Here is a 14,159-nt window from a genome sequence, read left to right as displayed (position 1 = left end):
TCCGTGTTGTATTATTTTGTAGCTGGCGTTGGAATGATAATCAACAAAATGAACTGACAAACACATATTGCAGTTTATTCTCCTGGCCCTCCACTGTTGGCGTTTCTCTTAACGATATTTAACGACAACAGGCTACGACTCAGCTAGCTTCCCTTCAACTTTTCATTCAAATATTTTTTTACTAGGTTAGAGATGCCTTTGATGGCTGGTTTGATCTCACACAGTAACACCATCCACGGCAGGAGTCTGGCAATAACCTGAACGAAAATGAACTTTATATCTATTCAGTTAACACACAGAATCTCAAACCGAGTGGTGCCTTTTCTGTCATAACACATAATAAGAGCCGCGACTGGTTATGAGCTTAACTGTCACTAACTGATACTGTCTTCTTTATTTAGGGATCAAGAGCAAACATCCAGAATGAGATTGAAAACATGGATGCTGAGGGAATCTAAACATATCCTTTCTCTGATGCTAACTGTCCAGCCTGACATTTCTGTTTCTGTGATGCTCAAAAACATGTTATTATTTAACACAACTGCAAAAATGTTGCTATATTTTAATCATTGCTGTTGTTGGCACCAACGTTATTAAATGTTTGAATTGGTCACTTTGGCAATGCTTGTCTCGACCTGACATCTCCCCTGTACCAAGCGTCCATACAATATATTTTTTCATAAGATCCAAATTTATCACACGGGCTACCGTGGCATTTGGTCATCACCTTTCTTTAACAGTAGATCACATAAGGAACTTGTGAGTTGTGTTGGCTGGACCACGGCAGATGAACTGTACTCGTGCAGCGAGGACCACCAGATCCTCAAGTGGAACCTGCTGACCAGTGAGACCAGTCTGGTTGTCAAGTTGCCAGAGGACATTTACCCCATCGACCTACACTGGTGCCCCAAAACTGTTGGTGGCAAGAAACAGACCCATGCCGAGATCTTTGTCCTCACCAGCACTGATGGCAAGTCTTTTTATTCCTTCACATTGGACTACAGCGCTCACAGAACCAATTTGTCACTTTTATTTAACAAGTTATTTATTCAAAATCAGTCAAACCTCCACAGATGAATATTTAATCAACATTATTTTAATGTAGAATAGTGATTGTCATATGCTAACTGAACTAACTAAACACAATAACTGGTAACAGATTATCTTTGCCACTCTAGTCTGTCTCCGGTCTGCCTTAGTCTGTTTTTTGTACTGAGTAGATATATAGTGTCTTGTTTGGTCATCATGAGAATCGGCTAACTCAGGAGTTATTCTTCATTGCTATGGGAAATCCTCCCCACCAGTTTGATGCTTATGCCACAAAACTGATCTCGTCCTAAAGATAGTTGATTATTTTGAGAGAAGCATGTCAATCTGAACAATTTCACTTAAAACAAAGGATTTTAGTAGTGAGTCCACCCATTCTCTATTCTATGTTCAAATCACTAAAAGTCGTTTTTATGTTTTTGTAGCATTGTAATACAACGCTTGGCGGCACAGTCGGGGTGACGTGCATCTATACTGCCTTGTATTTCAGTTCTTTGGCCTATATTACATATAAACAGATAGAATATGGATGTACCGTTATGGCAGGCAACGTGTGGTCACAACACTAATGGCAGTGTAGGGTTGCATAAACACACCCACAAACTGAAGCAGCAATTTTCTCTGGCAGGCAAGAGAGTAGTGAAAACTCTTGTCACTTTTGCAACTTCTGCCTCTTGCCTTGTTACAGTAAAACCAATGTCAGTATCGCTCTAATTATTGCTTTAAATAGGTTTTTGTTTATTATTAAACTTTATTAACATTGTAGCATTTCCAAACCCAGTTTAGCATATCATTTTTTTGTGAAGTTGATAGACAGCGTGACTTCTCTATTTATAAACACTTTTCTATGATATTTTATAGAGCTATTAGCTTTCTCTGCTTTAAAAACTAAACAATGAACATCTAACTACACTTCATTATTTTTGATATGGCTAATATTTCCCTATATCTATGAGGCATTAGGCAAGTAGACTTCACCCAAAGAGTTCTAAATCAAGCATGAAGGATATCGCTGGGCCTTCTGTTTGGAACAGTCTGTCAGTTTCATTCTCTTTTACCCCGCGTAATTACAATGTGGTGTCATAATAAATTTCACACAGATGTATCATCATCAATTTCTCAACAAACAATACAAAAATAGAAGTAAAATAACAAAGGGTTGAAATGCTATCATGATAAAACCTTTCAAATAACAAGAACGCAGACAAATCAAAACAGAAAAGCGTTGAGCATGCAATATTTTGCAACACAGATGAGGAATTGTAATACACATTACACATGCAAATATAAAATATATCTTTAATAGTTGTTTGAATTAAAATTGTCCTTCAGTACAGCTGTATATGCCTGTCAGTTGTACTTACTACCTGCTGGACCAGTAACATCCACTTTTGTTGAGATGTTTAAAAATAGAAATGGGAGAGAGCAGCAGCATGCTGATTGGCAGTTTTAGGCCACCAGAAATTACATAGAACATTGAGAATTTTTTAATACACTCAAAGTATATGCTAGCCTAGCATCTTCAATAACTGTCTCCAAGCCTGATCACCCTTCGTGTCTAGAAAATAGAAAAATGAACCAACAGAAAAAACTTCATTTTCCCTCATCCCCTTTTTTGTGATTTAGCATGGAGAAGAAAAGAGAGCTCTGTTGCAAATGTTGTGTGAAGGGATTGACAGTTATACTTTCTATCATAGTGCTGAAACGTTTTCCAAGATCAGTCAATATTTTCAATTCACTTGTGTTTTTGATGGGGTGTAAAAAATTGTTCAGCCCATTTGCCTCACGCAGCAACCTGAAATACTCAGACTTACTCTGTATGCAAGATGTGAATTACAGTAAACACTGGTTTTCCTGAATTATAGACGTTAGACACCAACATCAACCTAGGAGAGTAGCATTCCTATTCAGTAAGCCTTTTTTTTTTTACAGGAAAGTTCCACCTGGCCTCTAAGATGGGGCGTATCGAGAAGAGTGTTGAAGCTCACAAAGGAGCAGTTTTGGGAGGAAGATGGAACTATGATGGAACCGCTCTCATCACAGGTAAAGAAGCATATGCAGTTTCATTGCAATTTAACAAATACTCATTTGATGACCCTGCCATCACAATATTTAAGTCAAATTTACATTTTTTGAATTCAGTTCTTTAAATCTTTACATCGTGGACGTCCAAATAATCGGTTCCCTCATTTCTTAGCTGGAGAAGATGGGCAGATCAAGATGTGGTCGAAAAGTGGAATGCTGCGCTCAACCCTAGCCACCCAAGGTGAGGCCAAAACTCAAAACTCAAAACTCTGAGCCAATATTTTTTGACTAAAACTCTTATGGTAAGAGTATAACCATGGTATGAAAGCTAGTAGACAAATCAGTCTCATCTGTTGTTATCAGGTGTTCGCTGATCTAGCATGTTTGAGTATTGAGAAGAAGTGTCCCTCAATGTGTGCAAACATGTACACATTGAGGCTTAGAGCTGTACATGTCCCAATAATGATGATTCCCAATAATTTGAACGGCAATGAGAGAATGAGCCATTCTGAGCTTTAGACTGATAGAAATTAAAAGAGATCATGACCATAGCAGCTGGCAGTCAGCAGCAGGAACCATGTGAAGCCAGTCGCTGACCAGCCAGCTGCAGGCGTTTAGTAAACACAACACAACACTCTACCACCAATTACCCCCTCATCGTCTCTCTCCATCACACACACATGCACACACAATGCCGATTACTTCTGGACAAGAGTTCTACCTCTTGTGACAAAAAGGAAAACTGAGACAGAGAGAACAAAAGCAAGAAACAGAGACCCGATGAAGAAGACCTGGCACGCTGACGCACAGAATTCGTGTGAATCAGGGAAGCCTTATTTTATCCCGATTGCTATGACGCACATGCTCACCTCCTCATCTTGCTCCTGTTCGACACAGGACTCGAAAAATAACTGTCCCAGTAGATGGGCCTTACAAGTCCACTCATATATCACACAGTACAGCAAATTGTATCTTTGCTCAAGCCAGATAATTTAAGAATGACAATGATGGAGGAAATGTGTGATTGTGTGTATGTATGTGTTGGGCCAATTAAAATGTAACTGTGCCCCGTACTACCATACGCAGAGTCTGTCTGCCAGTTCTATGTTTTTTTAAAATTAAAAGCACCATAAACTTTCAAAGCTTTATAGGAGGAGTTTTATTAAAAGCCATAAAAAAGACTCATAATGAAACATTTCTCTACCCAGCATTCTCATTACTTATGGCTTACTTATTAATTGATTAATTATGCTGTTTGACTTATGACATGTTTCTTCTCAGTTGTGGGATAAAAAAAAAGTTTGGGGGGTGGATGAAAGTTTGCTTCTGGGGGAAATGGATGGCACACTACTGCTGAATGACGGGTGCTGTGGAAAAACTGGCAGGGGGACAGTAATTCAGCTCCAGTATGTAAAAACATTTTTCCTTAGCTGGCTGTTTGGAGAATGAGCTGCTGGGTGGTGGGCTGCTCAACGGACCCACAGATTTGTATAACATCTGGATATGGTTGCATTGCCTAAGATGCACACCACCCTCACATGGCACTCTGCTCACTGCAGGTGTTGCTTTCATTGGGCACTGTGACCAATTTAAAGAGTGATAGAGCTCAGGGAAGCGGTTGGGTGGTGAACGAGAAGATGGAAAGACAAACTCAGATTTAGGTCATGTTGGCACCTGTGAGAAACCATTTGCACCCGTAGTTGGGTTAAAAGTCTCTGAGGGAATATGACACCACGTGAGAGGAGGAATTGGCACTGCTTTATCTTAGAGCTATTGTTTTTTGCCAAAGAGGGAGGGAGAAATTCACCAATGTAAATTAAATTCACATTCTTCTAAATTTTTTATATCAATTAATGGTCAAAATCCTTATGTGCCCCAATCCTTTGCTCTTGACTTGTGATTCATACATGATGCCAATTTTCTGTCTCCCCGTCTTTCCTTTGTATTCCAGGGTCTCCTGTCTATTCTGTGGCCTGGGGACCAGACTCAGACAGAATCCTCTACACATCAGGAAGACAGCTCGTCGTCAAGCCTCTTCAACCGAGTGCAAAAGTCATACAGGTACAAAAACTTTACGTATTCTTGTAAAAGGTGTAATTGGATTGGAATAAGTCAAAGTGTTGAAAGACTACCCTTTAAATAACTGTTAGTGACTCAAAAGTTATAGTGATTGACTTTTGAATCTATCAATTCCACGACGGATGCATTTGGCATGGTCTATAAAGGCTCATTATTTTCTAAAGAAAAATAAAGAAAGAAGTTAAGGAAAAAAATCTGGTGGGATAACGGGACCCCCCCCCCCTTCACTTCTTGGTTGTGTGACCCAATAACTAATTGTTATCAATGACTTTTACTAAACAAGCTTTATTGATGACACTTTCTTTCTCATCACAATATCCTTAACTTTTAAGATGATTGTTTGAATAAAAAAATACTTTTCAAAAGCTTCCCGTTAATGATATTAAGTCAGTGAGAGCTCCATCATTTCATCATACTTTTTTTTTAGATATATACTTTTCATTGTTTTTGAGTTAATTTGACCCCAAAACCAATATCAATGAATTGTAGAACATGAGACCCAAGGTCAACAAGCAATGAGAGGCACTGTTACAGATGTGTTTTTTTGCTGTGAAAGTGGTTATCATATAAGCCCTTTGCCGCAGGCCTTCGTAAATCAAACTTAAGGTTGATTTGTTTGCATTGCAATGTTAAGGTTAAATAAAAGTGCAGTAGATCTATAAGTCTTTGTTTCTATGTTAAGGAAAAGTGGACCACTGAGGACCTTGCATGCCAGTAATTTTTCTTGTTCACGTATACATTTGTTTATTACTCTTCTTGAAGCTGAATAGCGCCTGGGACCTTAGATAAACAGTGGAGGGTTTAATGTGCGCCTTCCCAACTCTTTACCCGCTCTCAGCGGTGCACTCACACACACAAACACACACACACACACGCACACGCAGCTTCATCTGCTCTCCCTGAGACCGCCTGAAGAACAACACAGTGATGCGAGTTGAACCTGTTTAGGGGTCAACCTGAATGGGACAGCGTGCGTCAGGAAACCGGGGTTAAACATGGGCTGGACTTTGCCTGGCATGGGTATCCAATATGAAGGGGGTGTGAAAAACAGCTACTTGTAAAGGGCCTCTGAAAGATCCACTTTGACCTCTGCGATCCCTTACACAGCGACAGACACACACGACACGTGTGTTTCCCTCAGGCGCATGGAGTGCGCAAGTAGGGTACAAAAAATAGACAATAGAGTGTAGGCATGTAGAGAGAGCAGGAACAAGATAGGAACACGGTAAGATAAGGCTGGTGACAGGCTTTCTGCTCTTTGTTACACTGTATCACACAATGAAGACAGTAAACCCTCAATGAGGCCGACGTTAAACAATTCATACACTCACAACCGTGTGGAAGATTAAATGCCACTCCTTTCTTTCTGGAGCTCATCCTGCTCATTTTTTACGTTTACTTACTCTCTTTTTAAACATAAAAATGAAAATTCTATTCATGGAAAGTCATTTATTCATTTATTATCCCACCCACTTGTATGAATAGCATCATATGTTGTGCTCACAAATTGTCCCACTCTCTCCCTCTGTCTCTCTCTAGTGGAAGGCTCATGATGGGGTCGTTCTGAAGGTGGACTGGAACTCAGTCAATGACCTCATACTGTCAGGTGGAGAAGACTGTAAATACAAGGTGAGCAGTGTTTCAAGGGTTACCGTTTAGATCCTGGGGTGGTGTGTTGTCGTCGTTTTTACTTTTCATAACATGTCTCCCCCATCAGGTATGGGACAGCTTTGGCCGCCTGCTTTACTCCTCGTCATCCCATGAATACCCGGTCACCTCTCTGTCCTGGGCGCCAGATGGAGAAGTGTTTGCCGTGGGCTCCTTCAACACCCTGCGGCTCTGTGACAAGACTGGGGTAAGAAAAAACCCTGTTTACCGCACTGCAATTAGCAATTAGCAGCTGTTTAATCTTTCAAAATATGTTGGATCTGCTTAACTGGTCAATAAAACGATTGAAACATTGTCCAGTTGCAGAGATTTTGAATAACTGCCTCTCTAGCTTAATAAATGAATCCAACTCGTTGTTGATGTTACTCAGAAGATCCATACACCAATATTGCCTGGCACTTTCAGCCACTACCAGCTACTCTTTCAAGTGTGCTTGCATCAACAATGTAATTAGTTTTTTCCTCCATTTAATTTCCCTTTCACATATTATTACCAAGGACTGTCGAAACCATAACACACTATGGTGATGGCAATCAAAGTTTAAGACTAAATACATTTTAGCAGTGTTTTTCTGACCTCAGCAGCCCCTGGACTTCTGCTATAAGTTGCTGTCGCTAACGACCTTTGCAGAAACTATGCAACTGTAGATCTTGTATAGGTCCATGTACTTTTCACATATTGTAAGCTCCTGTTTTGTTTATTCTAATGTATCGAGATAGCATTTTTGCTGTGTGGTCAGTCAAGTCCTTTTTTTCTAAAACATACAATATCTGTGGTTCCCTGTCAGCGTTTCCAGTGCAGTTTGGTTTATATCAGGGGTGGGAAACCTCTGGAATTCGATCCGGCCCGTGAGACAATTCATAAATTTAAAAAAGCAACTTGGACATACAAAACAATTCTCAAGGCAGCAATTCAATTTTTTGTCAATTAAAGAAAACAACATAAAATAGTAGACTATAAAAAATAAAATAGTAGTATACCCTGTCATTCAGGGTGGTCCCTTCCGGCTGTATGCCCATCAGGTCACGGTCGGGGTTAAGCAAACACACACGTAGCTATTACATGTCATCACCGACACGCATCATCAAGAAAAGAATTGTAGCTGGAGAATGCCTCACTTTCCAAGAGAAATGGACAAACAATTATTTTTTTTGCTGAAATAAAAGACAAGCCAGTGAGCCTAGTTTGTGGGACATGGTCACAGTGATAAAAAAGGCCTATCTGGAGCATAATTACAGCTGGAAACGTGAAGCTAGACTGGATGAGTTGTAAGGACAAATGCGCTTGGATATACTTAATGCTCTTTGGCGAAGTCTGTGTGCCCCAACAAGCACCTTTCACAAGACAATCTCCAGACAGCGACAATGTTATGCGGGCAAGTTTTGCGATGAGTGAGCTGATAGGGAAGAGGCTGAAACCTCATTCAGGAGAAGAATTTGTGATGGAGCCTTGTTGCCGCTGCAGAGCTGCTAGAACCAGACAAAGTAGAATTGTTCCAAAGTTTCGGTTTGCCTTGAAGAACCGTCACAGAGTAAATTATGAGATGAAAAAACACTGAAAGACTACCCTGTGATGAAACTCTGGCCTGTGATGAAACAACAGACATAACAAATACCATCCCAACCAGTCTTATTTTGGTTCTTATTACCTGGTGATAATGCTACTGGAGTTGTAATGAGAAAGTGTGTTATTATTGCAGAATATTGGCCAGGAACGATATTACTAGTTCCTCGCTATGCCCCCACGGAACGCTTGGGGCTTCTTTTAGTTGATGTAGAGATGTTAGTGATTCGCTGTATCAGATTTGCTGTAGCGAAAACGAATCAGGGGTAGGGTTTGCTCATCAGGCATTTCATGCTCCATTTTGATTTAATTATGATCAAATGGCCCTTTTTTTCTGCGGTACTAAAGCCAATGGGCTGGACAGAGATCTGAGCCAACGCATATATCGTCTCCTGAGGGTAAAGGTGTGTTTTGGGGAGGTTACATTAGGGAACTCTGGGGAAACTCTTTGTTCTTCACCCTTTCTTTTGGTTTTCTCAACCAGGGATCTGAGTAGTTTTTGGGGCAGTTGCCAAAATATAGCTGTGAGCTGATGAAATCATTCGTATGAAGCCCGCTTGCATCCATTCTCTTTGTGTCAACAAAAATAAAAATGTGCAGACAGGATTTGATACAACTTGCTCCTTTATTTTGTATAATGACGCGATTCACCTTAGGTCAATTATGGGGATGTTTATGCGGTTAGTTTGTCCCATTGTTTGGTCACTGCACCACTGTGCTTTGCTGTGGTGTGTTGTGGTAAAGGCAGTGTGATGATGATGATAATTACGATGATTATGGTTCTGCCCCGCTCTTACTGGAGGAAGGGTATGCTTGCCTTCTCCTCCCTAAGCCCCTCAGAGACAGTGTGTTCTGTAGCATGGCGTGGGAGGCTTGCCTAAGAAAGAGAGAGAGAAGGGGAGGGCTTTAGAAAAACAAAATCCCCCCTCAAAGGTCACTCTGAATCATATGTGTGAATTCAGACATACACTCCTCTCACGCATCAAGTTTGAGAAAAATTCAATGTACGTGCATGTGCACACTTGGTCTCTGAACCTTCCACACTGTAATCTCAGTGCACACGTGAGTTTACACACAAACACAAAGGGCATTAACTAATTAAGGGCTTTACCTGTGTCGTTGGCCGTGGTTTGTTTGTGGCACAGCAAGGGTTAAGCGGTGCAACAAGTCCTTTTCAGTTACTCGCGTGACTAATGGGAAGGAGTTTCATTCTGTATCTGCTACAATGAAACCTTGCACTTTAACGTATTGCTGCTGGCTCAGCAAGATCATTCCCGCGCATTTAACCCCTTCACCTCCCGTCCAACTCTCTCCCCTGCTCCATTCCCCTTTCTCCATGACGTTTTCTCCCTCCACGCACTGCAGGGAAGATGTAGTGTGTTGCCCCCCTCATTATCACCGTGGAGGGAGGGGCAACGGGAACTTACACGCACACACACAGACAAATGCACGAAGTTTACATCGAGGCAAAAGCACTGAGAAGGATTAGTCTTGTAGTTTCTATGGACTGAACAGTTTCTTTCTGTTTTGCTTTTCCACCAAGCGTCAACATTTAGTTGTTATTGAACACATGAATTACTGATACATATTAAATTATTTTCGTTGTGATTTTGTGGAGTGTGGAGTTCTTGTGTATGAAGTACAGGACCTTTAACTGGACATGAGACACAAAGAAGCTCACTGTCCCTTTTACAAGATTTGGGAGAGACAATAAGTCAGTGTCTGTCTGTGAGCCTGCCATAGTATATGCATGTGCCCACATGCCTGTGTGTGTTTGTGTGTTTGTGTGTGTGTGTGTGTGTGTGTGTTTGTGTGTGTGTGTGTGTGTGTGTGTGTGTGTGTGTGTGTGTGTGTGTGTGTGTGTGTGTGTGTGTGTGTGTGTGTGTGTGTGTGTGTGTGTGTCTGTGTGTGTGTGTGTAACCATTGCTGTGCAAATGTGCCTGCGAGACAGCAGTCTATTTACGAGGCGCTGCAGCTGGTGTCTAGCGTCTGGACCCTGTCACGATCCCTGACACTGTCACTGGCTAACAAGTAGGACTCATTGTGCCAGGCGAGCACCCTCTCGCTGCTTTCTCTCCACCCCCACCCCCCTTTCCTCCCCCTTCTCTTCACTGCACTTGTTTTTTCTCTCTACACTGTACAACCCATGCTCATATTTAAGTGTAATAGCTGCTTGGTTTTCTTCCTCTAATTCTCGTACATTATTCTATTTTTTTCTTCATCATTAGAACTTGATCGGTTATATCAGAAATCACTTTATTCATCTGACTTAAGCTCTGCTGAATTTTGTGTGTGTTTCAGAAACATTACTGATACATAGAGAGAAAACCTAGTCAGACTGCAGGACATTGTCCCAAAAGCTTATAGAACGTTTGCTCAAGTTCCTATCAATGGAGGAAAACTTCAAAGCCACATTTCATAATTATTTTACCATTCTTCCTCCATGGTTTGATGCTCTTTCAGGACTTGGCGGGAGTTCAGACTAAAAACAGCCCTGCATTAAACAACGCAGGCCTCCAAATGCCTTGCCAGAAGACGTCACATTGCGCTGTGGCAAAAGTTGAGCTGGGCTCAGCTTTTTACTGATGGCCCTGAATTTGCCTGGCTGGATTCAAATGAAAGAGCAGCTCCCCCATTTGTAGGTTATACTTAACCACAGGCAATTTAGTTAAGATCATCAGATGGTTTAATGGTCGCCCAAGGTTGAACACTGCTTCTTACCAACACCCTTGCAGTTTTCAATCCACAATGTGATAACAGCTGTCACCCTCAAAAAGTTTTGGGAGATGCGTATTCATAATTCATGTATCAGATGTATCGCTCATAATGGCAGCACTTTTTTCAAGAGTAGGGTTTGGAAAAAGTCTAAAACCATCAGTATCTACTTGTGGGTACTGCCTGATACACAGAGGACAAATGGCCCTTAATCGTGACAATCATAGATTTATTATCTTTTGTTTTTTTCTGGAACAAACAGCTTCTTCCTTTATCTGTCAATCAATCATGAGTAGCTAGTTTATCTGAATTAATTCAAGAGGGAGATTGAGCTACATTATTTTACTCTCTTTGTAAATTACAATCACGTTTCTTTTGCGGGACAGAGAATTCTCTGAACGTCTCTCTGCTATGGCCTCCCTCCTCATTTTGTCAGGGTGTGTTGGACTATACCTTGTGCTTATCATTGCTTCCTCAAGGCAACTCTTTACCTCTCTTTTTTTCTGGGTGAGTCGGGGGGGGGGGGCTCAAGGTGTATGTGAGCCTTGCATAACATTGCCACTGGGAATGGGTCCATGTCCAGCTGGAATCAGCACTGCTCCTGTTACTCTCTGTTACTTTTCTCTCTCCTCCCCTCCCTCTTAAACGTGCAACCTCATTCTCTATAGGATCTTTGTCTACCATCCTCATAGCTGCCAACCATTATTATCTCTCAGAGTCCATCACTTTTGAATGTCCTTTAGACTGCCTGTCGTCTTGTGGTCCCCCCCATTCTTTTATTAGCTATAGACTCTTATGTGTCACCTCCTCCCTAATTGCCAGACTCTTCCCCACCCCCCCCCCCCCCCCCCCCCCCCCCTCCTCCTCCACTATCATTGCAAATGATAATATACCTGAGCATGTGCCGGCAGTTTGCTGCCAACCACTGCCAACATCTGGAAATTGCCACTGCTGCAAGAGAATAAAACAGCCCCAGAGTTCTGGTCCTGATCGCAAACCACTGTTAGTGGAGCATGAAGAGGCAAAAGAAAGCCACTGTGGATTTATTAGGCTGTGAGCCTCTGTCTGGTTTCGTCACATGAGAAAGGGACGTTTTCTATGGTGTAGTTCAGATGGAGTGAAATGTGACTGCAAAAGAAGAGAACACCAGCAGAAGTGACACACGCGCACACACGCGCACACAAACACACACATACACATAGAGGATAGGAGTGGAAAAACAAAAGAGGGGAGTTACACAGGAGAGAAGATGAAACGTAAGTCAAAGTGAAATTATTGGCACAAGTCGGAGAAAGTAGGACCATGTGCACATCAGAAAAGTTGGGGACTGAGTGTTTGAAAAAAGACGATTAAGTCTGAGAGTGTGCGTCAGACGGACAGAGAGAGAGAGAGAGTGAGAAAGAAAGAAAGAAAGCGAGGGAGCATTGTCAAACAAAGAGAGTCCTGAGTCAGCAGCAGAGCAGTTTTCTCCCCAGGCAACTGGGCAGGGCTACTCCTCTCTCTCTCTCTCTCTCTCTCTCCCTCCCTCCCTCCCTCCCTCCTTTCCCTCTTGCTTCACCCCTCCCTCCCCTCTTCTTACAAATCTGTGCTCTTGCGTGCTATTTCTTGCTCTCTGCACTCTTCCTCTCTGTTTTCTGGCGGTAGTAAGGGTGCTCCCTCTGTACACTGTGAACTGTTTCAAAGAGCACAAGTTCTGAAAAAGGGCAACTTGGGTCCGCCTCAGCCTCCACAGCTCTACTACTCCACCGTTTTATTTCTAGTTTTCATAAGAATTTTTTTTTACTGATTCTTTTTGAACCCATTTGATGATGTCGCCAGGCCTGGTTTGGAGCGTGCGAAACACACAACAGCACCAGACTGTAAGATGCAGTACTCGCACCTATCATCCCAAGGAGCTCATTACTTTCCCGGAATGGGAAGATAATGGTTTCTCCTATGTGTTGTGGGTCCTTTGTGCAGGACAGGCTTTGCTTTTTCTGTGTTGCTGAACTTATTCTGGCAAACTATGTGGAACAGCGTATACTAAAGTCCCTCTTGCAGATGATTGACCCAAATTTTTTTTTATTGTGCGAGCGCATGTGTGTTTGTGTGTGAGCCGGTGTCTGTGTGTCTAAAGTGGGTTAGAGTAAAAGGCACTTGTTGACATGGTATTGCTTTTACACCTCTAGAGTTCGGCTAAAGGCTTGCCTTGTTGGAAACCAAAAAGGAGGGGAGCATGAAAAAGAGCTGAGAAAAGTAGAGAGCAGTCGGAGGGGTGGGGGCGGGCTAGTGTGGAACTGTCCAATATATCCTGTAAAGTTGGCCTAGGCAGTGAGGCTTGGAGTATTGGTCTCCATAAAAGCCGGTGGTTTCTCTTTCCCTCTCTCGCTCGGCGCTCGTCTCTCTCCCCCCCCCCCCCCCTTTTTTTCTTCTCTTTACTTCGCCACCCCTCCATCCCTCTCTCTCGCTCCCCCACAGCAGGAGTGAGCGTATGACAGTGAGACAGTGCCCTGCCAGCCCCTCTGGCAGAGTCATCATTCCTAACAGCACTAAATCACTACCTCTACTAGCTCGACAAACATGTGACATTCACAGAGAGAAAGAAGAAGGAGAAAGTGAAGAAAGAGGTGTAAAATGGTATGAGGAGTGAGGGTGATGAAGGTAGAGAGCAAATAGAGGGGGTTTTGGTTGTGCAAAGCATGTGTGGGACTGGGGTATCACTTGAAGTTCATTAAGGGCTGTTGAGGACAAGGGCTGAGCTGAAGGCAAGGTCTAGAATAGGATGATTTGAAAGGTTTTATATTTTGGATGCGTCCCAGGGTTCCTCCCCCCTTCTGTTGGCTTCCACATGGATCACAACGGTGCCACGCCTTGACATTGACTAATTTATTGAGTGGCTCCTTCATTTAAGTATAATTTGTTATGTGTGCCTCCGCAGAAAACTAATGGTCTTGTCATCGCATATGCACTTAGCTTAAAGTGTGTGTTTGTATTGCTGTATGGATGCCTGTGTTTATTTTAAGTACTGTGAAACCAGTGTTACAGACATGCGTGATTTTCACATTATGGAAGACTAGCCAAGG

At 42.3% G+C, this 14,159-nt stretch overlaps 1 protein-coding gene across 4 annotated transcripts in view; it reads left to right on the top strand.

Annotated features, from left to right (window-relative positions):
* ift80 (intraflagellar transport 80 homolog (Chlamydomonas)) overlaps positions 1-14,159 on the top strand; it is a 34,791-nt gene that overhangs the window by 1,748 nt on the left and 18,884 nt on the right. For all 4 annotated transcript variants that reach the window (XM_035622670.2, XM_035622667.2, XM_035622669.2 and 1 more), the window contains exons 2-8: positions 402-460; positions 749-970; positions 2,980-3,090; positions 3,245-3,313; positions 5,024-5,133; positions 6,691-6,780; positions 6,869-7,006. In XM_035622670.2, coding sequence (XP_035478563.1) covers positions 424-460; positions 749-970; positions 2,980-3,090; positions 3,245-3,313; positions 5,024-5,133; positions 6,691-6,780; positions 6,869-7,006 — 777 coding nt within the window. In that variant the 5' untranslated portion in view covers positions 402-423. The remainder of the gene's footprint in view (positions 1-401; positions 461-748; positions 971-2,979; positions 3,091-3,244; positions 3,314-5,023; positions 5,134-6,690; positions 6,781-6,868; positions 7,007-14,159) is intronic.

Source organism: Scophthalmus maximus, chromosome 11 (assembly GCF_022379125.1).
Source record: "Scophthalmus maximus strain ysfricsl-2021 chromosome 11, ASM2237912v1, whole genome shotgun sequence".
NCBI classification, from domain to species: Eukaryota; Metazoa; Chordata; class Actinopteri; order Pleuronectiformes; family Scophthalmidae; genus Scophthalmus; species Scophthalmus maximus.
The sequence above is the reverse complement of the archived record's forward strand: the minus strand, read 5'-3'. Positions and strand labels throughout refer to the sequence as shown.